The following is a 13,390-nucleotide window of genomic DNA, read 5'->3' as shown; positions in this document are numbered from 1 at the left end:
GTACGTCCACGTCCTGTCTTTCACCTAAATTAAAAAAAAAATGAATTATGGGGTTTTACGTGTCAAAACCACTTTCTGATTATGAGGCACGCCGTGGTGGAGGACTCCGAAAATTTCGACCAACTGGGGTTCTTTAACGTGCACCCCAATCTAAGCACACGTTTGTTTCCGCATTTCGCCCCCATCGAAATGCGGCCGCCGTGGCCGGGATTCGATCCCGCGACCTCGTGCTCAGCAGCCCAACACAATAGCCACTGAGCAACCACGGTGGGTTCCACTTCAGGTCGTCAGTGTAACACTAAGCGCAATATAATCACGATGCATGGTGTGGCGAGCGAATACGCGCTCATAAGCACATGTTATAAGATGATCGTGGACACACGCTGTGAAAAAGCTGGTCTAAGGAAACGCAGAAACAGCATGGTAAGGTTCGTAATAGCGCACCCAAGACAAGGACAACAGAAGGAATAAAATGACGACACTGTAGTCGTTGTCTTGGGTGCGCTGTTACAAACCTTACCATGAATCCTAACCAACTGGCCCAACTTCCCGTTCTGGAGCAGAAACAGCAGCGAGCGAATCTCCTTTCGTGCTGCCTTTCGTTTCAACGCGAACTAGGCGGCGAGAACACGGCGCACACGACGTCATTGGCACTCGGCTACCTATGCTCTGAACCCACCGCAGATTTCTTTAAAGTAGGGCCCACGTGGCCGCGCTCAGCTGCGCCATACGCAGCTGCAGCCAGGGTAGAGCGCTCCCCCCCCTTCCTCCTTTCCGGCTGCCTTGCGAGCGATGGAACATGGGACGCTTCCTGCTCTTTAGCGCGCACTAGGTCAAGCCACGAGCCTTCTCGTCTCACCCTCGTAGGCTCTCACTCAGACCCACAGCATGCGACGTGCGGCGGCGATGTTATCGCACTTGGAATTGTTAAGGAACATCACGGCGACGGAGACGGCGAGAATGTGCCTGGAGTGTACTATCGCAATAAAAATTGCCAAAGTTTCCAAATCACGAACTCCTGCAACTCTAGCAGATCTCGATGTAACATACATTCCATAAACTGCTCCGCCTGCTAAAGCATCTCAAGTAGACGAATACTTGTATATGGGATAGCAGCCTACGTGAAATCACCATAGTGTTAACGAAACTTTTGATGAGGTCTTTCTCAAGAATGTTGCTTGTTTCATAGTTTTTCGGCTTTAGAAGCCCCAGTAGGGGTGGTTTGGGAAATTTGAATATCGTACTTTACTGCAAGGCTAAAAAAAAAAGGGTTTAACTTACTGTTTCAACATGAGAAATAGGATTGAGATATTTACCGATTCTTGTAAAAAACTGCTGACCTGAAAAAAAAGAGTCCTGCTTTCAGTTAGTAGATTTTAGAGTTCTTTAACTGCAACAACACTCATGAAATTCAATGTAGTGGTTGCTGAGCAATCCGACGTCACCGTTCTCGCGCATATAGGTGCACGTGAGGTAGAGCTTCATGCTAAACTTTTCGTTTTATTGTTAGTCGGCTTCATGTCGTTATTAAGCTGCTACTTTGAGTGCGGTAAACTCGCTCCCGCCATTCCTATACGCTAAACCAATGCTCGTGAAATTACCGCGGCGGTGGTGCGTAAAAGATATGTTGTAATTACACTGTTAAAGTAGTTGACACTGAAATTGCACACGAATAAAGCAGATGGATAGTTTGGAAGGCGAGTTGATATTCCATTTAAAGGAAAGTAGCATGAAAACATTCTATTACGAAGGCTAGGACGATGGACGCAGCGCTGACTATCAACGGAAGTTTTACTGAAATCAAACAAGTAAATATGCACTGAAGAAGCGCTTAGCCAAAAAATAAAGAAAGGAAAAAGGAATAATAAACGAAAGGCAAAAGGAACAAGCCTTCGGACACGACTGCATGCCAGCGCGTCTATTGGCAACTCCAGAATCCGTTACTTAGGCTTACAACACTACAAATAGATATGGCTACGACATCCAGGTTCACGGCGGTTCTTTCGCTTGTGCTGTGTTCAAGTTTCCTGCTTGTGGCGTAGAATCAAGGTGTTTCGTCGAAACCGAAGGGGTTCTTGTTGCCTAATACCTTAATTTGATTGGTCTAAAATTTTCAGTGACGAAACGGCGGAAGTTTTTTACCTGTGCTTGCAAACGTCTGGCGTGCCTAACTAGTTGCATCAGTATGGTGTTTTTTATAGACAAAGAGCCTTTCAAGCTAGCCGGAGGTAAAAAAAAAGGAAAGAGTTTATTCTTAATCTGTGTCCGAAAGGTGCAATGACTTGTTAGCGGGGTTTCTCCACTGCTAAATGTAAGATATTGACTGTTTTCAATGTTCATGGGCAACTCCAGACTATGAGTCGCGTTGCAGTACATCAACATCCGGTAATATATAGGCATTAACGTTTGTCGTGCTTTCAGCAGGTAAATAGGGATATTGTGCACGGCTAGAACGAGGCTATAAACTTCAGTGTGGCTTCGGATAAAAACAAATGAGAGTTCCTTTTGAGAGTCGGGTCGCATCTTTTGCTCCGTATAGCTGATTCGTGTGATAAGGTAGTCTGCGTCTGATCTCTGGCACTTGTCCATGTTCGCAGTATGCAGTGTTTCAGGAAGGGTTCATGCTTGGGAACACAGCAGACAACCGCCGCCCGAAGGAATTCTCGAACCCCGGTGAAACGTGAAAAGTAAATTGCATCGAATCGGACCACGTTGTGTTTCTTCTAATATGCTTCCGAAATTTATCGATGGTTTTCCTTTGAGCAATGTCGCTTGTATTGTATTAGTGTAACTGCGTGGCTTAGAAACGAATCTAAGGAGTTGTAATGAAAGTTGGCTTTGTTAGCAAATTTTTTTGCTACCAAAATTGGCAAACTAGCGGCCCGTGTGGCCACGCCGAATGCTCCAAATTTGGAACGAGCGCTTGTTTCAATTGCTTCTAAATTTCTTGCGAGAAAATAAACTAATAACTCACAGCGCTGAATGAGAAAACAGCACCCTTTACTTACACCAGTAAATTAAACCATGATATGTGTCATGATCAACTTCAGACCTTCCGAGGTAGTTATAGTTCCTGCTGCTGGTACCTGAGGACAAAAGTACGTTATCGAGGCTATTCCTGCTACTTAAGCCATTACTGGCTCTAACGCAGGGATAAAAACTAAACTATATACGCCAAATGGAGCTTAAGCGTACATCATCAACTTGTTAAAGCGCCTGCCTAAACAAGATACACTCCAGGATTTTAAATAATAGCGACATACTTAAAATATATAAAAACAAAGCAATTATCTACTTGCCGAGAATAAATAAATGCTCCAGAGTGACGTGTTTCGAACAAGCCACCATAGTGTCAGACACCTTTTACAGCGTCAACTGTGATTGGCTCATTCCAGTCGCCGTTTTAGGTTGTCAATGTAGCCCACCGCCGCCGCTGGTGCCTGTTGCAGTTATCGCCGAGAACGAGAAAAAAAAATCCCACCGGGGTCAAACCTGGGCCTGCTGCGCGTGAGTCAGCTGCTCTACCACTGAGCCACGCCAGCGCTTGCTAGCTTGCAGCAGAAACATGCCCTATAAATGCGTCCTAGCGCGCGAGGAGACACGTGATGTGACATGCGTGCCGCTTATCGTCGATGCGCGCACCATTTGCGTTTCATTAGCATATTATTAGACGAGGTGGCGCACCATGTAGCAGTTGCATCATTAGCACCGTATCGTGCCACTTTTCCTGCGATGTGAGAAGTGCGCCGCGTAGCGTCTGTGCGTGCGTCATTTGTATTACAGCTGCATATTATTGCACCAGGTGGTACCCATGTAGCAGTTGTATAGGTAGCGGTACAGGGTAGATGGAAAAGTCTTGAGGAAGAGAAAGAAGGTTATGGAGATATATATAGTTGCTTTAACGAAAAACATGTACACTTGATTAAATCAAGCAGGCTAGGTGAATGCCTTTCACCGCCCTGTTTGAAAGGGGATGCTAATAAATGACCATCATCTTCTGCTACTTCTTCAGTATTGCATCGTGTTACTAGTTCTGGACACGCGATACGACATGCGCGCCGCGTAGCTTCGACACATGCACACGTTGTATTGTAGTCGCGTGTTATTGCACCAGGTGGCATGCCATATTGCATTTGAACAGGTAGTGGTACAAGGTGGATAGAGAAGGCTTGAAGAAGAAAAACAAGATTAAGCAGATGTATTAAAAATGCTAGAATGAAAGGCATGTATAGCATACCTGATTAAATCAGGCAGGCTGGGTGGTTCTTCCTCACTATCCTGCTTCATAGGGAACGACAATAAAATCCTGATTAGCATTGTATCATGCCATTTGTCACACAATGTGATATACGCACCGCGTAGCGTTGATACATGCAAACCTTGGATTGAATTAGCGTTGTATTCCACCAGGTGTCCCGAGGTTCGCAGTTGCTTGTAGCAGTTGCATGTGCATCTAACTGTACCACTTAACTAATGCAGAGAGGTGACTATTTGTCACCGCCCCTTTCAAGTGGGACGCCAGTAAATCTTCATCAACAGCGTCGTATCGTACCACGGGCCAAGGGATGTGACATGAGTGCCACCTAATATCGTTGCCTTTGTTTACTCTGGTGGCGCCTCCTTATGGCGCCTCCTTTCAATGTACAAAAGAAGCCAATCGTAGAGCCACGCGCGTGGCTGCAAACAAGCAAAGTCGGGCACAGCATACCGCTGTGCAGAGAGAAGTACAAGCCGCAGCTCACCGCCGATGCTGGTTGGGCAGTTCAGATGGTTCTAGGGAACGAGCGCGAAGATACTTCGTCGCGAAGTCCCTCTAGTGCCTCCTGCCGAAAATGTAGCTACTATAGAGCAATCCTCCAGCTTACGCTGCGGCTGCTGCATGTGCCGCGCAGGCCTTTTATTTTTTCCCAATGCGTAAGTTTCTTATCGATGTCACTCTCCATTGCGCATTGTCTGCTTCTTTCAAGAAACGATGAAATCACGAAGTGCTCTCTTTACACAGCCATGGCACGCCCATAATAGAGCACAGCAAAATTCTTTCTACACATTCGTTTTCATATGCTTTTCGGGCTTGTGCGTGGTGGCATCGCGTAGGATTTGAGAAATACGAGGCAACGTTGAGAATACGAGGCAATGTGAGAACCTGCGGCTGAACCTGGATCGGCTGGTTCTCAGCACGGCCACTAAAGGGCGGGCGTTCACTTGGTGGCGCGACTTTCAGTAGAGATGAACCATGTTGGCATGTCGATGGTGGTAGAAGTGTCAACACTTTCGTCGTGGCTAACGCACTCACCAGAAAGCACTGTGAAGAGATATTTCAACTGGTTGCAGACGAATAGTCGGGTGACGCCATTGCGAACTTCTAGGAGGGCCAAGGGCCAAGGGGAACATTTGCGGCTATTTAACATGGCAAAAACGTGAAAAGTGCGCTTGTATGAGTAAGTGTTGCAGGACTGCGTGGAAAGGGCAGATGAGTGCTGTTTAATTGATATTACTTCCTCAATGAATACTTTATGACCACCTTTCTCAGCATCAAGAAATGGGGTATCGCAAAGTGCAGCAAATTCCGCTACAGCACAGAAACAACTGATGTTGGCGGTTTAGGGGATAGGAAGTCCCAACCTATAATAAGGCCGTGGGATTAAAACACAACACCTAAAACTAAACGACGTACAGTAGAACAATGAAAACACTGGCACTGCACGTGCCTGCAGGCGTGATACAGTCTGCGGAGGCAGTGTGTACTGAAACTTTCGACAATTGTGCCCTAACGTTTTGTAGGAAGCGGCAACGCTTGGCTGCAATGACAGAAACTGCTGTACCAGAGTAGACAACAGCGAGAGCAGCATCGGCGTTCACGTGTACCACGGTCACATTAATCGTAGAGAACAGGGGCCTTGGTCTTTTCATGGACCACGCAGTTGGTGCCTCGGTAACAGCGGTGATGAGTTTTCTGGCTGGAGCATAGAATGACGGTGAAGCATTCTACGAAATCGAGCGGCGGTCAGCAGGGGGTTGGCGGTCTGAGTACGGGGATCTATGGCCAAGGTCCAGGGCTGCATAGGACAATAGGTACGGTGAAACACGCAGATTAGGCTGAAAACTTTGCCAATAGGACGTCACGCTACGACGGCAGCATCATGCGACGTGGACATGTAAACCGCATGCGAAACAGATTAGTTGGTTTTCGGGATTGCGCCATTGTCCTCTGGCAGGTGGGCACCTTGGCTGAATGAAGCGGGGAGCTCGACGTTGAGGTGAAACTGTCGCGAACAGCAAGAAAATCTGAGGTGATGGCCGTGCAGTATTCCCGGCATAGGCGTGTGGCACACAGGATGGGTGCGCATTTACCTCCGTGTCGGCGGAGGCTCGCGGGGACAAGACAGAGCTTCGCAAGCTTGCTCCTGTATCACCTGACGAAGGTGTGGAATCTACTGACAAAACAAGACGAACCCTTATGTGAGAAATGTAGAGATGAACTCACTGTAAATCACAATTTATTCTCGTGCACACAACTCGAACCGCTAAGAAAAAACTATTTGACTGTATTTTACAATGTCCGCAGTCACTTCCATCCCAGTCTACTTTTAGGAGATAACCCGTAGGAACTTCATCTGTTTTTAGTTTTTTGAAAGACGCAGCGATCCTAAACGAAATATAATATATCACAGAACTACTAATTCTAAAAACTCTTAGCAAGTTTTTTCACGCATCTTATGATGCACCTCACCCATATTCTCAGTCCTGAGAAGAAGGCTGAGGTCTCCATTTAACTGGTTGGGCTCCCCAGAGTCCTTGTCCGCACAAGGACTTTCGCTGAGGATACCCAATTTTTGAAATAAATTATACCATGTTTTTGGCGCATGATAGCCTGAGTTGCTTATGCGCCATAAAACCCAATACAATACAATACAATGCAAAGAGGGTGGCAGCTGCCCGGAAGAGGAAAGTGGCAAGGTGCCGACAGACCTCCATGCGGACGAACTCTTTTTTTTTTCGGGCTAGTGAAGGACCCAAAGTCAGGAGCGGACGCGATGCCCGATTGGGCTTTGACACAGATGGGAGTGGCGTATAAAGATGCTGACTGCGGAGCTCGTCAAAGCTTTGACAAAGCTAGATGGCCTCAGCAAAACTGACAGAGTTCCAGACAAGTATATGAAGGACATCCCGTACAATCTCTTTCATGGTCTGGCGTACCTTGTCCGCCCGCGTGAACGTCGAGTTAACGCGTCTACAGAGGTCGAAGATGACCTTTATGTAGCTGGTGAACATGTAGCTAGAACAATGGTGTTGTTCTGCGCGAAGCTTGCGCACGGCAGGTCGCACACCTACTTTAGTGCAGCTTGACTTCAAGCCAGCCCACGTGCGAAGATGGCATTCGTGGTTCTGAAGCCGCAAGTTGCCGACAACCGGTCAATGAACGATGGCGTTGTTGAGTTTCATGGTGTCGTCCCGATTGGTGTGGGTGCTGGCTCTTTCATATTGTCCCGTTGTAGGGAAGCTCATGAAGACATTATGGAAAACTACAAATCTTGAAACTAACACCTTATGGGGCAGACCTGTGCTCAGAAAAACAACTAAGGATTGCCCAATGAACCTTCCTGCGTAATCGCTGGTTTTCGCCAGCACGGGTAAAGAAAAGTTTTTCTTTCGCCTCCTCGGTGCTCGCGTAATTTCTCGAATGCGCACTAATACTGGCGTCGCGCACATAATTTGATTACACCAGAGTTGGAGTCAACCCTGGTGTCAACCCCTCGCCGCTGAACAGCACCATGCCGAGACATTCCGCTATCGGACCAGATGCCCCAACGGGGCATGGAAGTGTTTTCTTCGGGGGAGTGTGTCATGCGAGTTTGTGAGGCGAGAGACTCGATGCACTGCAAAGCATTTGTGGCAACGGCCTTGACGTATTGAAAATCCCGATAGTGTCACCCTGGAGGCCCGTTGTGTGCACACTGCGCGCACCGCAGTGTGATTGGACGAACTATGGGACGAGGAGGGTGTTGGGAATGCCTTTAGATACGTGCAGGGCCGTAGGAGGGGGATTCGGTGGAGATTCGTCTAAGAGAAAGAAGACCGAAATTCTAACTTCCGACTCGTAGTTTGGTGTCCGTGTAAATAAATATTTTCCATTCTTCGCTTGCCTATTCTGTCTTAAAGGGACCCTGAAACGATTTTGGCGATTTTCTACAAACGTACTGAGTCGTTAGAGTAGGTCCTTCTGATCATTAATTGACACATCTAAGTGCTCTGCGTAAAGCGTGTAATTTATTATAAGGTTTTAAAAATGCACATCGCTGTCGATCGCAGCGCACTGCTCGGCGGAATTTTAAGCCGCCCCTACCCATATGATGCAAATAACCCATATGACGTCACATGGGCGAGCTATTTGATTGGCTGGTCAGGGCGCGTGGTCGATAATTTTTCCAACTTTATGGTGAACAAATGATGCTCGTAATAGTTGGAATGTTAGTTACTTTGTTTTTGTAAAAAGAAAATAACTTAAAGAGAATATACAATAATAGTTTTTTAGTACACTTGAGCACTTCCGGCGTACAGCAAGTGTCGTCTGCTTGTGTTACAACGTGCGCAGTCTTTGACGAGAGCTCCGCCGTCAGTGTCGATCAGTCTTTTCGTGAGCACGATGAATCACCCTTGTTGCGTTGTGGGCTGCAGACGTAGCGACTGGAAAGATGTGAAGTTGCGAAATCGTGTCTCTCTGCAAGGCAGCATACGAGCGAACTGGCTGCTGCGCATCGGACTGCGGCTATCCGATAGGCGCCAGGATTTGCGCGTTTGTGGCCGTCACTTTACAGCGGAAGATTACTAACGCAGTAGCATTTCGCAAGTCCGGTATTAGGGCAAACACAAGCGCAAGGGGACAGGGTCTGGCCGCTTGACTGCGCCGGGATGAGCCATGAGATGAGCAGAAAGGTAAATGTGAATGGTCTGCACGGTGCAGCCATCTGGTGGCACACAGCTCAACCATACACAGTAGCAGCAACGAAGTGCATTCTTCTTTGCTGCTGGTGTGTATTTTTCGCAGGAGTGTAATCATCAACACGTTGTTCTTATAAATGTTTAAAATGTTTTACACTTGGTTAGGGCAATATTAGCGCTTCGTTTGACTGGTTAAGCGCTGCGCCAACAAGTGTCTGGACAGTGCAGACCGATCAGGCTGCTCACGTACGTCTACTCTGAAGTTCCTTCATCAGCTTGAGTTTATGCCTCCAGTCATTTGCCGAAATGACCAGCTTGCCTGTGGTTACCGGAATACCGGCCACCTTCGGCGCTACGACAGAATGCTCGCAACGCACGCTGCTTCGATGGCTCTCGGTCGACGGCCAAGCGGCCAGCGGAGAGGTCTCGCGCGGGAGGAGGCGTGCTCCAACAACCGGAAGTGGACGATGTGACGTCGCATCGTGACGCAGGACCAGTGAAGGCGGAGCTTAGCGCCGCTCGCTCGGCGAGCGAGTTGAGGAGGAAAGGCATGGCTAGGGAGGAGGGTAACTTCTAATCGCTTGTAACTCCATTAATACGTAACGCTTCACTTAAATTGTGGTGCGAATGTTCTACTTAAGCTGTACCCTATGCGCCTAGAAAATTTGTCCGAACCGTTTCAGGGGCCCTTTAATAAATAGTGAACCCCTTTGTAATCCGCATCACTGTCTTGTCTGCTGTAATGTGACTTCGCGACATCCACAACATCCTTAAGTTTCCCTCACTGACATCGAGGCGAACATCAGCCGTGTGTAAATAAAAAAAATAATAATAATATTAATAATCGCATAGATCATTTACCAGTGGTATGGAGCCAAAAAGTGTATGTATTGGCGGGCTCCTTTTGAATTACAGCGCATGAAATTTATAATAAACATTAAGGTTTTAGCGCGAAAGCGAACACCTGCTTACACTTCATTTCCAGAAAGCCGAGGAGAGCTAACTAAATATACAAAGAGCTGCATTTAAAAGAAATATGCCATTGCAGAGGATTCAACATACATTTGCTTTCAAGCTCCTTTCTTCTGCTGAGCCATTTAGACAAGCGGTGTACATCCGCAGGTATACGCTTGTGGCACCTATCCCTGTTGTTGCCTTTGAAGCATTTCAGTGTTAATTTGTGCTTGGTGTTGTTTTTCATTATGTTTCTTTTACTCGGTAAATTGGATATAAAAAGGCATTACCGATCATCCCGACGTGCGGCAAAGCTTCAGCGTAATACTGATACATTTGATACAGATGCCCCTATATGCAAGGGGGCACTCGAGCTGACATCCTGCGACAACGAGACGGACCGGTACTTCTTTCACCACGACCCCGACAAGCACGTCTGCTTGGTGCGCTGGCAACTCGATCCCGGCTGCCTCGGGGGAAAGAACCGCTTCACCAGCGCCACCGAGTGTCGGAAGCGCTGCGTCGCGGACCCATCCGGGAAGTACGGTGAGTGTCAGCTGTGATCCCTGCAAAAAATTACGCCTTTCAAGAATGAAGAAGCCGGCGAGAAGATGGACAAGAAGACGGCACATGAATCGCAGCACTCGCACCGTTACCTGTTGCGCGGTTGAATTAGGCCCAGCTTTCTACCGCCTTCATTTTTCACCAGATCGTCGAATAAAATACACAAAAGGCAGGCGAGAAATTCTGGCTGTCGCTCTAGTCGGCTACATCTCACGTGAGAATTAAGCGTGCAAGGCTAGTGGGCGCCATACCTGTCCATGCGCCATTGGCCGTTTTTTTACCTTTGCAGTCGGGGAGTAATAGGAGTAAGAACACGGCAGGTAACGACCTCAACTTGTCCTCGATAAAGCTTTCCAAACGACTTTAATCTTAATTGAAAGTCAGCCAAAAATGAAACAAAAAAACGACGAATGCTGGTAGCTGCGGACTTTCTATGTCGATGTTATTCGGGGGAAACTACTACAAAGTGTGTTTGCACTGATGTACGAAAACTTTGTTCTGGCTGCTCTTTCGCCCTACGCTCGTTCACTTGGCTTTAAACATAGCGCTGCGGTAACACTACAGGGGCCCCAGTCAAATCAAGTATATTTATATTCTTCAGCCGAACTTTCGCTTATGCTCAGAAAAAACAAACCAAGATATAGTTGAAAATGGGCGTCAGTGGTTGCGAAGTGGTACGGTGCACTGTTCACTAAAATAGCCTCAGTTACGTTATTAAATACTGCGCGGCACTGTATGCCAAGATCATTGTTTTACTTTCTTTACAGGCCACAGGGAAAGCCCAACAGTTATCATGTAATCTGGCCTATGTTTTCCATGTGCGACCTTGTAGAACAAGAGAAATTATTGAACACTTTTGTGTTGCTGTCCTCGGCACGACGTGGAGCGTGAACGTCTCCGGACATCATTAAACGGGTTGGAGTACAGGCCATGTTCGGAAATGATGATTCTTGCACCATCACCATGGACTTTAACGGCACAGAAACCACGAAAGCACCATCGTAGTGTCTCAAGTCGACAGGTCTTCGCGACCGTTTGTAGACTCGATGCGCACCTCCAAATGTCCGCGGAACTCTGCTCTCTCTCTTTTCCCATCTTTATCCTCCACTCCCCCAGTTCAGCATAGCAAACCGTACTGGCGTATGGTTAACCTGTCGGCCTTTGCCATCTTGTATTTCTCTCTCTATTTTGGGCAATGTTTATTAGGTGTTTTCATCAAACCTACTGAGACACTTCCTGTAAAGTTCGTATCATTCTATTCTGTATTTTTTGCAATTTTACTGAAGCAACACGATAACATTGCTGCAAAATTTTCACAGCTGTTTCTCTTAAAGCTAAGCATTTATAATATTCTTATAGCTTAAGAGGGTTATAAAAACCATCTGCGAATCTCCACATTTCAAGTTTAGTGTGATTCTTTTGCTTAGATACAGCACACCCAACAAAAAAAAAAGAAACGTGTTGGTGGTCTAACATCGTCGAAACAATGTGTACAGCATGAGAAAAAGCAAATGGGCTTACGATACTTAACTGTAAGGTCCAGATACATGCCTACTTCATGTTCAGTGCAGAAATGCCGTGCTTTAAATATTCACTTAGTAGCAACCAGCCAAATATTTACTGCAACAACAACATTTCTTCCCTTGTCTGATTTGCGCTTTGCTCTCCAATTCGGCCAGCTACTTACGTTCGACAGTGATCAGACTCCAACGACAGCATAGCGTCCTGGGGAATATTTCAAATGCCTCTGAGACGTACGTGAAGACCTGCAGTGCTGCCACCGCTGTAAGTGAAAAAAATATAGAATACGTTAAAATAAAGGTTATGTAATTCTGACAACACAGGGAAAAAAGTTGTTAAAGCACGCGCACAGAATATTTCCTTAAACGCTCAGCCGTCTTTTCCACCACCTCCACATGTCCAACACATAGTTCGAAGTCGCAGCTTCCTATGTTTGCACTCCTAAATTGCCCACGTACATCAACGCAGGGCCACTACGGCGAAACACTACAAAACAATTTCATTGTGGCTTTTCTATCGGGATTTAGCATGGCGAGATCACTTACACAGACGCTTGAGGTGCATCCACGCCGTAAGCGCCGGCGCCGCTGTTGTCGTGCTCTCCCACAGATGGCGCATGCGCAGCTCACGCGCGCAGCCTTAGAGGGCCTCCAGCAACGCGGAGTGCTAAAACCCCTTAAACTTCGTAAATCAGTGCCACGCTTTGAAGAATGCCGCCTCCTCCTCGCGTGCTCTGTCCGAGGCCGACGCCGCGTCGCTATTGGCCTAATAGCACCACGTGTGCCATCGTGCCGTGCATCAGCGCCATTTTTGCTCGAGAAGCATCTACGGAGTGGCGAGGAGCGCATGTTGGCGCCGTTGCTACGCTCGAGCAGTGTAGGCGGCGTGACGGTCGAGGAGGGAGTAAAACCCCTCAATCTCCCAAAGTAGCGCCATTCGCTTCCCTCCTCCTGCGCTCGGCGCGGCCTCGACGGTGGCGCCGCTGGTGGTGGGCCTGCCGTAGCAGACGACGGCTAACATGCTACGGGAGTAAATCCGCTGAAAAGTTCGTTCGAGCCCTGCGGAGCAGTTTTTTCAATCGAGATCTTTCTTCGTCAGTCGGTAACTGGCCTTTAGAATTTCGTCTTGGAATTGCGGAAGAAATAGAGAAAGTGGCCATTATTCAAGGCGTATTTAAGGCGTAAAGCGCGCAACGTGGAGAATTCGTGTTGCTGAAACACGACGCAAGCACGCGGTGTACTCAAACACGCGCGTAATTACCAAAGTTTCAGGTGTTCACAGCATGAAAGTATGTGTACGTGGTTTCGTAGGTTCATTCACGTACCTGCAGGACACTTTTGTTCGGTCGGCGCGTGAGAGATTCCGACTGTGTGCAGTCAGCAGTGCCTTTCAACAGGGCCGTTTTTTTCAT

The 13,390-nt window shown here is 47.4% G+C and overlaps 1 protein-coding gene across 3 annotated transcripts in view; it reads left to right on the top strand.

The window, feature by feature from the left end:
• LOC135905366 (kunitz-type serine protease inhibitor bitisilin-3-like) overlaps positions 1 to 13,390 on the top strand; it is a 39,158-nt gene that overhangs the window by 13,251 nt on the left and 12,517 nt on the right. For all 3 annotated transcript variants that reach the window (XM_065436395.2, XM_065436393.2, XM_065436394.2), the window contains exon 6: positions 10,240 to 10,440. In XM_065436395.2, the coding sequence (XP_065292467.1) occupies positions 10,240 to 10,440 (201 nt within the window). The remainder of the gene's footprint in view (positions 1 to 10,239; positions 10,441 to 13,390) is intronic.

This window comes from Dermacentor albipictus, chromosome 3, assembly GCF_038994185.2.
Source record: "Dermacentor albipictus isolate Rhodes 1998 colony chromosome 3, USDA_Dalb.pri_finalv2, whole genome shotgun sequence".
NCBI lineage: Eukaryota > Metazoa > Arthropoda > Arachnida > Ixodida > Ixodidae > Dermacentor > Dermacentor albipictus.
Note: the sequence above shows the minus strand (reverse complement) of the source record. Positions and strands in the feature narration are given on the sequence as shown.